The 16024-nt window shown below is 38.6% G+C and overlaps 1 protein-coding gene across 7 annotated transcripts in view; it reads left to right on the top strand.

Annotated features, from left to right (window-relative positions):
* Positions 1-16024, top strand: part of Ecm2 (extracellular matrix protein 2) — a 39077-nt gene that overhangs the window by 21619 nt on the left and 1434 nt on the right. For 5 of the 7 annotated variants that reach the window (XM_023707794.1, XM_023707792.1, XM_004647548.2 and 2 more), the window contains 6 exons: positions 1770-2333; positions 4610-4725; positions 6699-6834; positions 9664-9821; positions 11942-12081; positions 13343-13669. In XM_023707794.1, coding sequence (XP_023563562.1) covers positions 1770-2333; positions 4610-4725; positions 6699-6834; positions 9664-9821; positions 11942-12081; positions 13343-13669 — 1441 coding nt within the window. The remainder of the gene's footprint in view (positions 1-1769; positions 2334-4609; positions 4726-6698; positions 6835-9663; positions 9822-11941; positions 12082-13342; positions 13670-16024) is intronic. The other 2 variants (XM_004647549.2, XM_023707795.1) reach the window with 1 other exon arrangement.

Genomic DNA, 16024 nt, shown 5'->3' with positions numbered 1-16024 from the left:
AAAAAAAAAAAGAAAAGAAGTAAACTTTTTAAATAACTTGTCAGGGATAGGAACAGTTTCTCTTGTCTATTAGCAAGGTAGATTGCTCTTACTCATAGATGGCCATAAGGCAGTTATTTGGAAAAGTCTCCTGTGAGGAAGAACTTTAGAATATTTAGGAATTGCATTTTGCTTTGTACAATCAGTTATTTCAATGAACTATTATACTTTTTGAAAAATATTCAATGAAATGGATTACTTACAGTGAAATACAAGATTTATAAGGCATGATCTAGAAATTCTCAGACATTTTTCAAGAGACTATATATTCTTCAAATGTTATTTTGGAAAAATTAACTTGTAATATATGGGAAGGATTTTAAATGTTTCAATACGATAGCTTTACTTTCCTTTGATCAATTTTCTCTTATTCTCTTTTTTGTACATTTTGTGAGAGATGTGAAAAAAGCCCCCAGATTTTATAATATATACTAAACTCACATCACAAGTAATTTCTTCAAATTATATTTCCTGAGTTCCTTCAGGGAGTAGTCTGTATGTAATATTAAATAAACAGAGAAAGATGGTTAGGTGAATTTATAAATTTTGGTGTAGGAAAACTTGTGTACTGTAAGCTCACTTTTCTCTAGAACTCTTTACTTGGTGAGATTATTTTTGTTGTTTGAGACACAGTCTCAATAGGTAGTTCAGGCTGGCCTTGAAATCACTCTATGGCCCAGGGTGGTCTCAAATTCATGACAATTCCCCTGCTTCAGCCTCCCAAGTGCAGGAGTCAGACACCACACTGAGATGAAACCAAATTTAGACTCATGTCCTGTGTGCCTTAAAGTCTGCCACAGATAAAAAGTTATATGTAAATCACAGTGGCTTTCTATAATTGTCTATCCTGCTCCCAGCATCATGGTATGATGAATAGCATTCTGATATATGTGTCTACAGATAAGCAACAACACTTAGGTCCAGGATACCATGTGTAACTCTCAGGTAGCAAAACCAATTTAAGTAGAGAATTTAGCAAGAAAAAAAGAGAACTTCATAATTCTGATTTCAGAATATACTATCTGGCCGCTAGAGCTGAGAAAAAAAAAATGGATGAAAATAATAAAGGAGGTCTATTACCATAGCAAAATATACACCTGTTTTAACTTTGTATACATGAAGACAGACTATAAATTCTTATTTAAAAAAGAACCCAAGCTGAGTGCAGTGGCACATGCCCATAACCCCAGTGCTTGGGAAGCTGAGACAGGAAGACTGTCCCAAATTTGAAGCCAGCCTGAGTTACACAGTGAGTTCAAAGTGAGCCTGAACTACATAGTAAGATCTTGTCTCAAAACACCAAAACCAAAATTAAATTGAAAACCAAACAAAATCACAAAGACCCAAATAAATGAAATAGTATCTATTATAAAGGTATCATATCTGGTATCACAAGCTCACGATAAGGTTGCTTTCTATACTGCATCATGTAGCAATATTATTCCCTCTTTAGTCCCAGGGTAGAATTATAGTCTAGCAAAAATACATGTTATTTAATGCAAAAATTAGCATTAAGGCAAAGAGGCATGAAAAATTATCTATAACAGATCTTATAAAACAGAAAGTACAGTTAAATTTTTTCAAGAAAAAACTGAATATACATTTCACCTTTAAATGGCACTCAAACACTTGGAGGGAATAATATTTACTAACCTCATTTTCATTATGATTTTTCCTCTTATTAACATCATCAACTTGCCCCTGCTACCTCCTCCCTGCGTGGTCGTTAGTCTCCTATTCCTTAGTCAATGACAACACGTTAAATGATAGAACTGAATTTTCTGGTGATTCTTCAGAACAAACAGAACCTACCAATGTACTTCCTAAGCAACTGCCACCTCTTCAGGTGGAAATGGACCAAGTATTTGGAAAAGAAGCACTTCACTCTGAGGAGGACAAGGAAGAAACTAAAGGAGACAGACAGCACAAGAAAGAGCCCTCTGGACACAGAAATCAGGGCAAACCTCACAGTGAGGAGAGCAGAAGAGAGAGTAAGCAAAGACCTGGCAAGAGGGGGAGGCCAGCATTTCAACAGCTACGCTGTGGAAGGGGGCAGGAGGAGGAGGAGGAGGAAGAAGACGAGGAAGAAGACAAGGAAGAAGGGGAAGAGAATCAGGCTGTAAGAGGAGATGTGTTCCCGCCCTGCCAGCTCCCCATCCCTGCTCCCCCCAGTGGCAGGCCACGCCTGCCCAGCGGCTGCTCCTTGTCCTACAGGACCATCAGCTGTGTCCATGCTGCCCTCACCCACATTCCACCACTGATGGCCCCAGAGATAACCAATCTGGAGCTTGCAGGTAAGAAATGTTGACTTTTGTTTTTATTATGTGCTTTTGACATAAATGTGACTCTTGCTGTGCTTCAATTTCAAAATAGAGACTAATTTCATCATCTTCACACACGAACTCTAGAAGAGAGAACATTCAGATGGCTCAGGTGTAAAACAACATCCAAACCAAGTGATTTCCGATTCCCTTTTCAAAAAGTCAGCTTCAATGGACTATAATTTGTAGAGTGGAACTGATTTTGGGTGTATAATTCTGAGTTTTGACAAATATATGCAGCTGTATATAGACTACCATGATGAAGACATGGCACATTTCTGTCATTCCCCAAAGTTCCTCATGTCTCTACCTTCTCTAGTCCCTAGCCATGACAAAAATGTTTTCTATCTTTACAGTTTTACCTTTTTAAGAATGTCCCATAAATGGAATCACAAAATATGGAGCTTGTCTGGCTGGTTGTCTAATGTTTTCGAAAGTCACATGTTTTGTTTTGGATATGTCAGTTCATTTTTATAACTTAGAAGTACCCTGTTGTATGAAAGACGTTACCAGCAGGTAGACATCTAGGCTGTTTCCTGTGTGAGACAAATGTGTACAAAGTTGCTATATATATTTGCATACACGTGTCTGTGTGGACCTATGACCTCATTTCTCCAGAACCACCAAATGAGATGGGAAAAAATGTGGAGACTGCCCAATGATTCTCCAAGGTGGCTCCACATTGCCCTTGGCATGCTGGGGAGTTCCCACAGCTCCTGCCACAACCTGCCAGCACTTTATAGCTGTTTTCTCCTCATTTCAGCTACTTCAGCCGGAACATAGTTTCTAGACCTTTTGCCCATGTCTCTGTAAAGGCTACCAGGGAGGGTTCTGAGTGGAAGACAGCAGGACTGTCTGGCTAGTGTGGTAGAGCAGGGTGAGCCCAAGGATGGTAGGGTGAGAACATCAGAACAGGCTCTAGATAATCCTTAAGGGATGCCAATGTGCAGTTGGATGCTGCTGGCTTACTAGAAGCTTCATGGCCTTCTTAACAGAGACTTTTATCTCATTTTTATATAACTTAATGAATTCCTCTCATGCCCAGAAAGTCATTGTACCTGCATGGTAGCCTGTGTCAAGTACGCTCTAATAAAACCTAATGTGTCTGGGAAGATAAACAACCTATGTTGGACTACACTGTCTTCATTTTACAAGGTTACTACATTTTTCCCCCATGGTATTGGGCATCAAACCCAGGGGACTCAGATAGGACTCAAACTCACAATCCTGCCTCAGCCTCTTTCAGTGCAGGGATTATAAGATGAATCACCATACCTAGGGTGTGTATATGTTGGGGATGTGATAGTAGTTCTTAAAACCCACAGTCTTCACACTGATCTACATCCCTAGTCCTTTTAAGACAGGCTGTCACTAAGCTGCTAAGTTGTTCAGGCTTGTAGTTTTCCAGCCCCAGCCCACCAGAGTGTTAGGATTTAAATACCCAGTACTGTATGGTTTTTACAGTATGTATTATTTCTGGAAAGGTCATTTTCTGTGTCTAAAATCATTGACTACTGTACTTAACTAAAGTATAAAAAAAAATTCTTAAAACTGAAGCAAAAAGAAATTTGTAAATTTGTGATATCTCTCTGTGGGCAGAAAGATATAATGTTAGATCTGGAGGGTGGGGTCTGAGACATGATTTTTCTAAGATTTTTACACAGAGGGAAGCAAGCTCAGAGGAAGTGAGTGACTTTTTTTGTGGGGGAGGGTGCCGCTCAGGATGCCTTCCGGGCAGGTCTGGTTTGGCTTGAGGATGAGGGGATTGAACCACAGCATCGTGAGCCTGACTGCTTTGTTTCAGCAGGCACTTAAACACCTGATCTAATGGGCAGGTTCCCGGAAGTGAGTGACGTGCTTCTGATTTCTTGGATAATCAACATCATACTTCTAGCCCAGGAAACAGCAATAGAAAAACATGAAAAACAAAATCAGTTTCTGTATATTGTCACAGAAACACTTCTGTTGTTGTCGATTATTCACAATGTTACTAGTATTGTGCAGTAGACTGCATTCTGGATTAAGTAGCTTCATTTGAAACGTGAGCTATGGGCCATGATAAATCCTTAGAAAATTTTGATTATGGTGAAATCTCTAGCCCCAAGATTATTTTTCCAAACATGCATTTGTTTATATATTTTTTTCTCCTTCACACCAAGTTCTCTCTTGATATGCATTCACAAACCTATACACATATTATACAAGTATGTACATGCGCATATGACTAATCTAACTGCTGCATATCCTAGGGAATTCTATCACCTCCATCCCGGATGAAGCATTTAATGGATTACCGAATCTGGAAAGGCTTGATCTGAGCAAAAATAATATTACTTCTTCAGCCATAGGTCCAAAAGCCTTCAAGGTAACCACATGCTCCAATATGTATATAACAATCCATGTGAATAGCTTCACTGACTTGCACTAGCAGCAGTTTTCTTATGCATTAAGGAAGTTCCTTCTCTGATATCCCTACAATGCATTCAAGTACTCCCTCCCTCTGTTCCTCTCTCCCTCTCCCTCTCCTGGGATTATAGCTGTGTGCCGCCATGTCTGGCATGGTGAAAGTAATTTCTTGTAATTTTTTTGTTTCAAATTATTCTTTTTTTTTTAATTTTTTTTTATTTTTTATTTATGAGAGAGAGAGAGAGAGAGAGAGAGAGAGAGAGAGAGAGAGAGGTGTGTGTGTGGCCAGCTCAGCCCACCAGGGGGCGGGGCTGGCTGGCATGTGGTGCTGGGGGATTGAACCTTGGTCCCTGATGCCTTGCCAAGCTTGTTCTAAGTAGGTGCTTTAGACCACCGAGCCATCTCTCCAGCCCCTCAAATTATTCTTAAAAGTAATTTGTTTTATATATTTTTAGTCTCACCTTACATGTGTCAGCATAAATGCATCAGTGATATGACTTGTGCTTTCAGTTTATGGGGTACATACTTTTCTTCCCAAGTAGCAGAAAACATTGATATCTGATGCCTTAGCATATACAGCATTGTCTAGGAATAAAGTAGGGCTTATAGGAAACCTCCATGAGCATTTTCAGGCCATCAGGATACTGCTTGCATATTTTTGGATAATGGGCAAAATCTGGTGGAAGTGGGTTCTGGAAAAACAGAGGGTGCAGATGAAAGTTACCATTTGGTGAGATGGGGAAGAGGAAGGAAAAAAGAAAGGATAAGAAATAATGTAAAGTAAACCTATAAAGGAAATAGATCTACCTAAAATTTTTTTAGAAAAAGGAAAAGAGAGGATCAAGAAATTTTAGGGCAGCAAAAAGAGAAGACAGGGAAGGTCAGAGTGTGTGGGTATAAAGGAAAACTCATAAATGTGTATCTTAAGAGCTGTAAGTAAAACACTACGTAGCTCTAGCTCAAACTTTGTTCCTTTGGATGGCCCCATAGGGTCTATCATCTACCAACAGCTCTCACACATCACTGGTCTCTGGCATTCTCTGATCCCATTTCTCTTCTGAAGTCTGAGCAGACAGAAAACAGGCCTCCCAGTACCTGATTCAAACTGCTACTCACTGAGCAACAGCTCGCAGTAGGAGCCATATATCATGTATCTGATCAAGAGAAAAATATTGCAGCAGACTACCACCTTTTTTTGGTTGGGAATTTTCTTGTCCGTTATAGATCTGAAACTAGAATATCATCACTGGAACAGCGGATCATTTCGCATAGCTTCACTAAAGCCTGCTTATCTTCAGCTCTCCATTTTTATTGTTGCAGGCCAGGTTTAGTCAATAAACATGAAATTATAAGTATGGAAATGCATTTTTCCAGGGGGTCAGTTGTTTGCACATAGGAATAGTTTGTGATATGTGCAACACTTGGTTTTGAAAATTTCACACAGAAAATAGTGTTATATTATGATCTTTTTCCTCCCATCAGTGTTAGATATAAAATGGAGCTTTATAAATATGAATTAAAAATCAGTCTTAGCTCTAAGCATCCATTAGTCAGACTAATACATAATTCATGCAATTTCTATCTATTGCTTTAAAGACCTATCAAAATATGACTGATACATTAGCTATAGTAGCTTTCCTTTTTACTTACTTTCTTTTTTTAGTTTTTGTCCTATGCTTTAGCTTTCTAAAAAGGCAACATAAATAAGGGTGAGTGGAATAAAAAGTCATCAAATGTAGTTTTCTACAAATGCATAAAAATAAGAAGTTATTACTACAGTAATATTTACTAGGCAGGGAGAGTACTGTAATGTGAACAAAAGACAAGTACTTTTTGTGAGATTGTTTTGTCCTTCAAAAATACAAATTGTGTGAATATGTGATTATATAGGTGACCAGATAAAAATGGTAATTTTGATAATTGCTTTTTAAGCTTCTGAAGAAGTTAATGCGTCTGAATATGGATGAAAATAATTTAGTACACATTCCTTCAGAATTACCATCTACCTTAGAAGAACTCAACATCAATGAAAATAATCTTCAAGCTATTGATGAAGAAAGTTTTTCAGGTATTTAACATCTTTTTTTGGACATGTTTTCTGTTGTCCTGAGTCTTCTGTTGTCACTTGGAAATCTGATTTACAGCATCAGTAAATGTGTAACTAAAAATGTTTTAATTCATTATCATTTAAATAGATAAAAACTTACTGAATGGTAAAACTTACAGGTATACTTCATATTGTTTACTGTCTTTAAAAAAGAACACTAACCTTAAATAAATCTTTTGATGATTTTTGGTTCTCATCATGTACATGCAATACAGTAACTCTCCTACAAATCCATATCTGGCGAGTTGCACTAAATACTGCCCACACTGCCATAAATGTTGGTGTTTTGTACTGGCATTTTTATTGGTTCTTCGTGGACTGGTGATTGGGCTTCCTTCATCTCCCCAGCCACAGTTTCTGCTACGTCTATGAAAGCATGCTATTCTAATTTGCCATGTGTTCGAACCTAAAGCTAAGTGTGTGAGAATTGTTTGTACAGCAGGAATAGGCAGGTGTGTGTGAGGCTGAGCTGCTGGCACTAGTGAAGGCAACGATCCGCCTGGTAGCAGCCTGCCTGTGGCACTCTGTCCCTGAGGCTGAGGGCCGGTCCTATGAGCCTGCTACTCCCACATTGCAAGGTGTGTAGAATGCAGCTGTGGCCATGGTCTGGCTCTCTGAAGGAAGACTTTACCAGGAAGCGTTTCTGGACCACGTGGAATAGCTGACATGCACATAACGTAACCTTACAAAAGAGGCTGGATCAGATTTCACTCTTCACAGCATCTAGCTGACACCTTTAATTAAATGGTATGCTTCCTTAAAATACAGATTCCCTACATTTTTCTTTTGTCTAATTATCCAGCAGAGCTCTTCAGACATAATGCTTCACATTCTCTGTTAACTTTATTTGAAACACATTTTTATATAACTGTTGATAAACCTAGCATTTCCAACTGTTTCCCTTAGCACTAAGAAACTTCATAGGAACAAAACACTTCTGCCGATGAGAACAGTCATTATAAAAACTGCCAAATCTGAGTATTACATAGTTCAGGAAATACTCAATTTCCAGATGCATTTCAAGGATACACATGAAAAACATTAATAAACCCAAATTTTAATGTGCTTTGTCATATGTAGAAAATTTCATTTCTGGAAAATTTCATTTCTGTTCCATTAAACAGAGAAGGGAGGGAATACAGAATTTAGAACAATACACTAAAAGGCTAATATGAACTATATGTGAGTTTACAATTGTGCTATCAGAATGATAACTTATAAAAATTAACTTCTATATAGAAAGTAGTCTCACATTTCCCTGGAATGGTTCATACATAAATGATTCTATATTCCCCGAGTACTGATGTGTAGTACAAGGTGAACTGGCTGCCTGTCCTTCTAACTGCCAAACTCCAAGCATACAGGAGGCCTCACACTCATGCAGGTGGCCAGAAAGGAGGCTCTCTGCTGTCCTCTTGCCCTGAAAACTTCCCTGCACTTCCTGGGTAGGATGGGTTCTTAGTCTTTCTGCTGTACTGCTTTTGTCACTGCTGGTTATTCTCTTGGCTTGTGCAGCTGCTGAGCCTCCTTGACTGCCTTGAGTCCTGCAGCTGTGCATGGTGCATACGGCTGGCTGGCCATGGGCAGGTGAGCTCAAGCATAGCCCTTCACTCACCTGTTTTCACCTATAAGTTCCTCTTAACGCTATCTAAATCTTCCTACCCTTAAGAGTGTATTACTTTGATACCATTCAAATCTACACTGCTTTCTTTTTTAATCATTCAGCATTTATTATGTCTACTTTTCACGTAACTGTCTTGCTAATGCCTAAGTGTAGGACTAAGCTGCACAGGGCATTCTATGCAATGCTTGTGACAAACCAGAAAATAACCCTACTTGGGAATCTTGGCCACACTCTGAACCTCAGTCGCAGATGCCACTGTGTATGTCATTGTTGACTTATCAGTGGTTTACCTTGAAGCTTCCAACTGACTTGGATGATACCACTCCCGGTTCAGCAAGAGAGGTGTGGACTTCCCTGGTACTTAATCTGAATGATTGGATGTTTTGATCATCTTGTGTTTTTTGTTTTTTTTTTTTAATCAAAAACTCTGGGCCAATAGTGAGTAACTATGCAGGGAACTGACTGTCCTGCTTTGTTACTAACTCCCTTGTACAGAGGTAGGACTTGCCAGGGAGAAAGAGTGTTCCTTTCTATGATCTATCATGCTGCCATTTCATCCCAATCTGTCACTGAAAATACTCTCAATGACTTTTCATAAACTTCTATTCTATATGCATCTCAATTCTAAATCCCAGGTTGGCCAGCATGGCCACTAGAGATATCCCTGACACTTTCCCCTGTCTTCTTCCTCCTCCCTCTTGTTTCTACTAATTATACACACTTGTATTCTATAACACTTCAGTTATTCTCTGCATTGTGTATTTTTGTCTTAATTGGAATGTGCATCTGAAATGGCAAAGAATTTAGGAATAGGACTTATGGGGCAGGGAAGGGACAAAAATAAGGAACCTATACACTTTCAAATAAAGTGAACTTAGGGGCCAGGGAGATGGCTCAGTGTAATAAGCACTTCCCTGGCAAGCGCAAGGGCTTGAGTTCAATCCCCAGTTCCACCCCCAAAACAAAACAAAAATAAATAAATAAAGTGAACTTTTATATGTGCAGGCTATAAAAACTGGGGTTATTTTTCTTCTTTTGTGATACTAGGGATCAAACCTAGGACCTCATGCATGCTGAGCAAGTGCTCTACCAATGAGCTATACCCTAAACCTAAATTGCATAGTTTTCCCAATTATTCTAATATTATTACAATTCTGTTTCTGTAGACTTAAATCAATTGGTCTCCTTAGAATTGGAAGGAAACAATCTCAGTGAAACCAACGTCGATCCTTTAGCTTTCAAACCTTTGAAGAGCCTATCCTACCTGCGCCTGGGAAAAAATAAATTTAGAATTATTCCACAAGGTCTTCCTGCTTCTATTGAGGTACTTATATCTTTCTTCTACATTTAAAATATATTTTATTTTTAAAAATTTTTTTTAAAAATATATTTTAGATAAAATATACTACAACAAAAGAAAGTCTCTTTAAAAACTATGGTAATGGTATATTAAACTAGGTAGTTTTGGCACTGTATACAATTTTTTAAAATAATGTAAGCATTATATACCCTTGATAAAGTGAAAAATGATACTGTTGATCACTCTTAGAGGGAAAGGGAAAGGGAAAGAGGAACTAAGAATCTGAACAGAAACCACAACTTGCAAAAGGTATCCAACATTTAAGACAGTTCAAACTGTCCCAAGATAACTACAAAGTTCAACACAGAATAGGTCACACTTTATTAGCACCCCTATCTCCACTTAGAAGTTCCAAGTAAAACCAGACACTCTTAGCAAACAGCAAATGGCTGACGCAAGAATTATACCAAGAAAGCTATGCCTGTTCCTGCAACTCTGTAGCTTATAATTTTTGACCAGCTTCTACCAAGACTGTCATGTGATAAACTCTAGGCCCAATAGTTCCTCTTTCCCTTTCCCTCTAAGTGTGGTCAACAGTATCATTTTTCACTTTATCAAGGGTATATAATGCTTATATTATTTTTAAAAATTGTATACAGTGCCAAAACTACCTAGATTAATATACCATTACCATAGTTTTTTAAAAGAGACTATTTCCCAGCAGTTCCCTGGAAGTCTTTGACACACTCTGCATTTCCTGTATTAGGGACAGTGAAGTTCACAGAATCTATAAATACTGACAGACCCAGGTGGAACCCAGGTCTCCTTATCTAAGCTCTTTCTATCACACCTCATGATCATCCCACCAGAAGGTCACCTACTATGATCTCATGCTGATCAGAATCATGTAGATTCCTAAAACACACAAATTCCAGAATCTATCCCAGATAATCTAAATCAGACTCTTTGGAGAGCAGAACTACAATTTGGAATTTTTGATAAGATCATTAGACAAATGCTTACCACCAGCTAAACATACATACACCTTGGACAATACAAAAGATCACATGTCCCTCCCTATGTTTAAATTTCCCATCTTGGCTTTTCTTGCCAACCCAGAAAGTGCTGTGCATACAAGTACTATAAATCCTTCTAAACTCACTGCTGCATGCCACTCTCATCTCATTACATATCTGAAGACACATCATTCTTCCTTATAATTGTGAGTAATCCAGGTATGTAAAAGTATGCCAGGACTTATTTAACTAGCCCCTTAATGGCATACATTTAGGTTGGAATTAATACTTTAATAAGCTCATCAGGTATTCCTAACACACAACCACATTTGGGAACCACTGATTTAGCTCATCTATTAATTATATATGGAAGTAAAAGCAAAAAGCAGAAACTGTTTTACCCTTTTCTAACAAATAAGTGACAAAGCGAAAAGTTACCATGGCAGGAATGTAAAGTTACATTGAAAGTACACATTAATACTATTTCTGCATTGTAACCAGAATGAGAAAAACTGTATAATTCATTTTGGCTTAGTAAAAAATTCATTTTAATGCAAACTAAGTTTAACTTGAAGACAAAGAGCTCTTAAATTTCTAATAGTTCTAGTAAACTTCATTGTGATTCTAAATTAAGGCTCTCAATTCATTAACTCTTAATTAAATACAAGTATGTTTGGAATGTGAGCCTAAAAAACTCATGGAACAGTAGGAAGCTGGCCTGGAGCTAAAGGTTCTGCTAGGAAGAGCCTCTTTCAGACATTAGTCTTAGAACCATGGGCAAGCAACATCTCTTTGGGTCTGAGTTACTCAATGGTGCGTGGAGATAATTTCTACTTATTTTCCAGATTTTTAAAGTCCAAATGAGATTCTAGGTTTTGCAAATTGTATACAGTATGCTTGAATCTTGCAACATATTATTGTCTAAGAGCTAAACAAAAACAACTTAATTTCATGAACAGATATAGTTCAACTTATTTTATAGGTTACAAAATCTTACAACTTAAAGTCACGAACTCAGGTAGTACTAATGTGAATAGTCCATTACAACTTTAGTATCTGTAATATTGAATATATTTATTAACAAATACAAAAAGGAAAAAAAAAGGTACTCTTTTCTCTTAATTACAGGAATTACACCTAGGAAACAACCAAATTGAAGAAATAACTGAAATTTGTTTCAATCACACAAGAAAGATCAATGTAATTGTACTACGTTATAATAAAATAGAAGAAAACAGAATTGCTCCTTTAGCTTGGATAAATCAGGAGTAAGTCTATGCTGCTATTTAACTTTCCCACCATCTTTAATGAGCCCTAACCCTACCCTAACTTGGTCACTTCATAGGGTTTCTAAACTGTCCACTACATGGTGCTAGGATCACTACTGCCTAATGGGAACCCTATTTTTGGCAGGTAGTGAGGTAGAAAGGAATGACTTCTGATTATAACCCTCAACTGCTGCTTTTGCTCTGCCTCCTTCACAGAGGAGAAGGAGGCTTACATGGATTATCACCCCTCATACAGTGAGGAAGAAACGTACCACCCTGTTCCTCATCACCATTAGGGAAAAACAAGCTCCAAAAGCCAGGCCTGTACTCTCACTCTACTGCCCTCTTTTGTCCAAACTATTTCTCCATTGCAAGTCTTACAAAATAGATATTAAAAGGCTGGGCCTGACAGTGCAGGCAGAAAGTAGAACCCATTGTCTTAGATGGGAATCAGCAGACTTGCTGTACCCCTCAGTAAAGGCAAAAGGAGTTGGAGGGAAGCCCTGGCAGCATGTCCAACTGATAATCTGGACACATGCTGTGTGTCCCAGAATGACATATCTGGATGGCAGTCTAGGACATCAGTCATTCAGATGTAAGAAGGGAAGAGATGCAAGGTCTTTGGGGCCAATTGGAGGGAAAGTGAGCATCCCTGTGAGTGGTAAAGTCTGCACCAGGCATTTCAGGGGAAGCTCCTGGAACCAACCAAGGATCTCACCACATTCTTGGGATCTTCTGGCCAATAACAACTTCTAGATCTCTTGGTCTCAACTCAAGTCTCAAGTGTGCTAGATCTTCAAATCAAATGTGGAATGAAAATATGGGAGAAAAATAAAACTTGCAGAAAATTCCAAAACAAAAGAAAGGTAAAAAAAAAAAAAAATAAATCCTTGGTAGAACCAAGGACTCACAGATTTCATTTCTGATTCAATATTTTGACCATAGAAGTATCTGGAGAACATCTTTCTGTCACTGTGACTTCGCTGTTACCCCAAGCAGCTGAGTCTTTCCTCCTACACTCTAGTGTGTTCCTCTGATGAAACCCCTGACTGGGAGGCATCCTGGGTGCCTGTAAGAATGTGAACCTGGGAGCCAGCCAAACCTAAGTGAGCACAAGAAGTTCACGTTTAGAATCATCACTATAATGTGGGGTTTACAGCAAAACGGACCAGCATCACAATTGGCCTTGTCAAAATTCAGAGCTGCTAGTTACTACCTGACATTGGTTCTCTAGCATATTCACACTCTTTCTCTACTGCAGAAACCTAGAATCGATTGATCTCTCCTACAACAAGCTCTACCGTGTCCCCTCGTACCTACCCAAGTCTCTGCTGCACCTTGTGCTCGTGGGGAACCAGATTGAACTGATCCCAGGCTATGTGTTTGGCCACATGAAGCCAGGCCTGGAATACCTGTACCTGTCATTTAACAAACTCACTGAGGATGGTGTGGACCAAGTTTCATTCTATGGAGCATATCATTCCCTGAGAGAGTTATTTCTGGATCACAATGCCTTAAAATGTATACCGCCAGGGATACAGGAAATGAAAGCACTACATTTTCTGAGGCTGAACAACAATAAGATTCGGTAAATGTTGGCTTTTTCAAATATCAGTTTAAATTGTGTGACAAATATATATATGATTCAATTACTATGATATGAACTCTGGGATTCAAGGGAAAAGGAAGTGCTAAGGAGCTGAGTGTGGTAAGGCATTTCTGTAATCCTAGCATTCTGGAAAGCTGGGGCAGGAGAATTCAAACCCAACCTGGGCAATTTAGCACAAACCTGTCTCAAGGGAGGAAAGAAATGTCTGGGGATAGCTTGATGCAAAGGCTCAGAGTAAAATCCCCAGCACCAGAAAAACAAACAACCCCATAAACAAATGGGAAAAAAAGTACTAAAGGCTTGCTTAAACAATAGCAATGCTAGTAATTGTTAAAGTAGGGTGATACCGTACATGAAAATTCACTATAGTTTTTTTGTTGTTGTTGTTTAGAAACTTCCATAGTATATTATTATTACACAATACATAGAACCTTAGATGCAGGTTAAATAAGGCTGCAAAGCAATAAACAGACTATAACACTGTTTCTATTATTATAGTTTCAATCTTCAGGGTCCCCCAAAAGCTCATGGTTCCCAGCAAGTGACATTATGTGTAGTGGTGGAAGCTGTAGGAGGCAGGCCCTCGTTAGAGGAAGTACATCATTGGAGATGTGCCCTGAAGGATACATGAGGCTGGGCCGCTTCCTAGCTCATTCTTGCCTTCCTGCCCACCATGAGGCGAACAACTCTAAATTTGCTGCTATGATAAGCTGCTTCACCACAGCCAGTGATGGTGAACATTTTAGAGCTTGCAATGATAACAAACAGCCAGCTGTGGCATTCATGTCATGGGTTCACCACCATTACCACAGGCCCACAGCGATGGAGTCAAAAAACTATGGAGTAAAACCTCTTAAACTCAGCTAAAATAAATCTTTCCTCCCTTAAGTTGACAGAAAGCTAACATATGTACTATGTACAAGACAGAAAGCCTTGATGGGGGAAGGGCTGATGTTGGCCCCCTTTACATATGAAAGCTAACATATGTATTATGTACTATAATCTACTTGCCCACATATGTAATTTTGAAAGAGACAGATCTTTAGAGGACAATCCTAAATATATGGTAAAATTAAAGTTCTATCTAAATTTTTCTGAAGGTAGAACTCAGAATAAATTTATTGAGACCCAACTTTTCTCACTCTTAAGGACCTATTTTTCTGCTTGTCCTGTCTAGACAACATGAATGATGCAAGGTTTTATCCAGGATACTTTGTGAGTGTGTTCTTTACCAACTAGAAGTGAAGGAGACAGTAACCTAATCTCTCTTACCCTTTTTCTATCTATAAAATTCCAAATTAAATTGAATAGCCAGGAGTAGTAGCACATGCTTTAATCCTAGCACTCTAGAAGGCTGGAGCAGGATTCCAAGTTTGAGTCTCTCCTCACATTAAGCAACTAAGTAAGATTCCCCCCTCCCCCCAAAAAAATTTAAGAATGTAAGTCAGTGAGAAGGTCTGGGTTCAATCTCTAGTACTGGGGTGGCAGGACAGAGGAGCAAGAGAGTGAGGGTAAGAGGTAGGGGTGGAAAGAACTTTGTAAGATTCTCTTTCAAAGTTTTTTCACAGGTCATGCTATATACATACCCCATACTGCAAACCATCAGAAGGCATGCAATATTCCAGTTCTAGTGATTCTAAAATTTATCAGTATATTTAGATGATCACAGCCTGGTATATTCATTGCAAAATTTCCCTTCTATCAATCACTGAACCAATGGTTTCACTCACAGATAACTGTAACTTGAATCTATAATGAATTTTTGTTTTGTTATTCTTTTTATACAGCTTAGTTAAAAGTATTCTGTAAAGAAATTTTGTTTTTCAAGTGAGACTATTTTTGTTTTATTCTCGGAAGGATAAACAGTTCTTTCCTTTAAACTGTCACTCAGAATAAGAACTTGATGTTATGGTTTGTGTCTAGATATCACACAAAGCCAGAGACAGAAAGCCTTGATGGGGGAAGGGCTGATGTTGGCCCCATACTGCAAGCCATCAGAAGGCATGCAATATTTGTAACAACTTACTTGTTCAGGAACTCACTCCAAAAGACCTGTATTAATCCCTTCTAAGGGCAATGCCCCCAGTGACAAAGTCTCCTCTCACCTGGGGTCACCTTGTAAGGTTCCACCAAACCTTAACATTGCCACAATAAGGACTAAGCTTCAGCATATTTCCCTCAGGGGATGAACCACATATCCATATCATAGCACAACATGAGTGGTTTTAAAATTACAAATAAGATTACTTAAGGGCTGGGGAGATAGCTCAGTAGAGTAAGCGCTTGCCTGGCAAGTGCAAGGTCCTGAGTTCAATCCCCAGTATCTCTCTCTCT

This window comes from Octodon degus, unplaced genomic scaffold, assembly GCF_000260255.1.
Source record: "Octodon degus isolate 3935 unplaced genomic scaffold, OctDeg1.0 scaffold00312, whole genome shotgun sequence".
Taxonomy (NCBI): domain Eukaryota; kingdom Metazoa; phylum Chordata; class Mammalia; order Rodentia; family Octodontidae; genus Octodon; species Octodon degus.
This window is presented reverse-complemented; position numbering and strand designations above follow the sequence as displayed.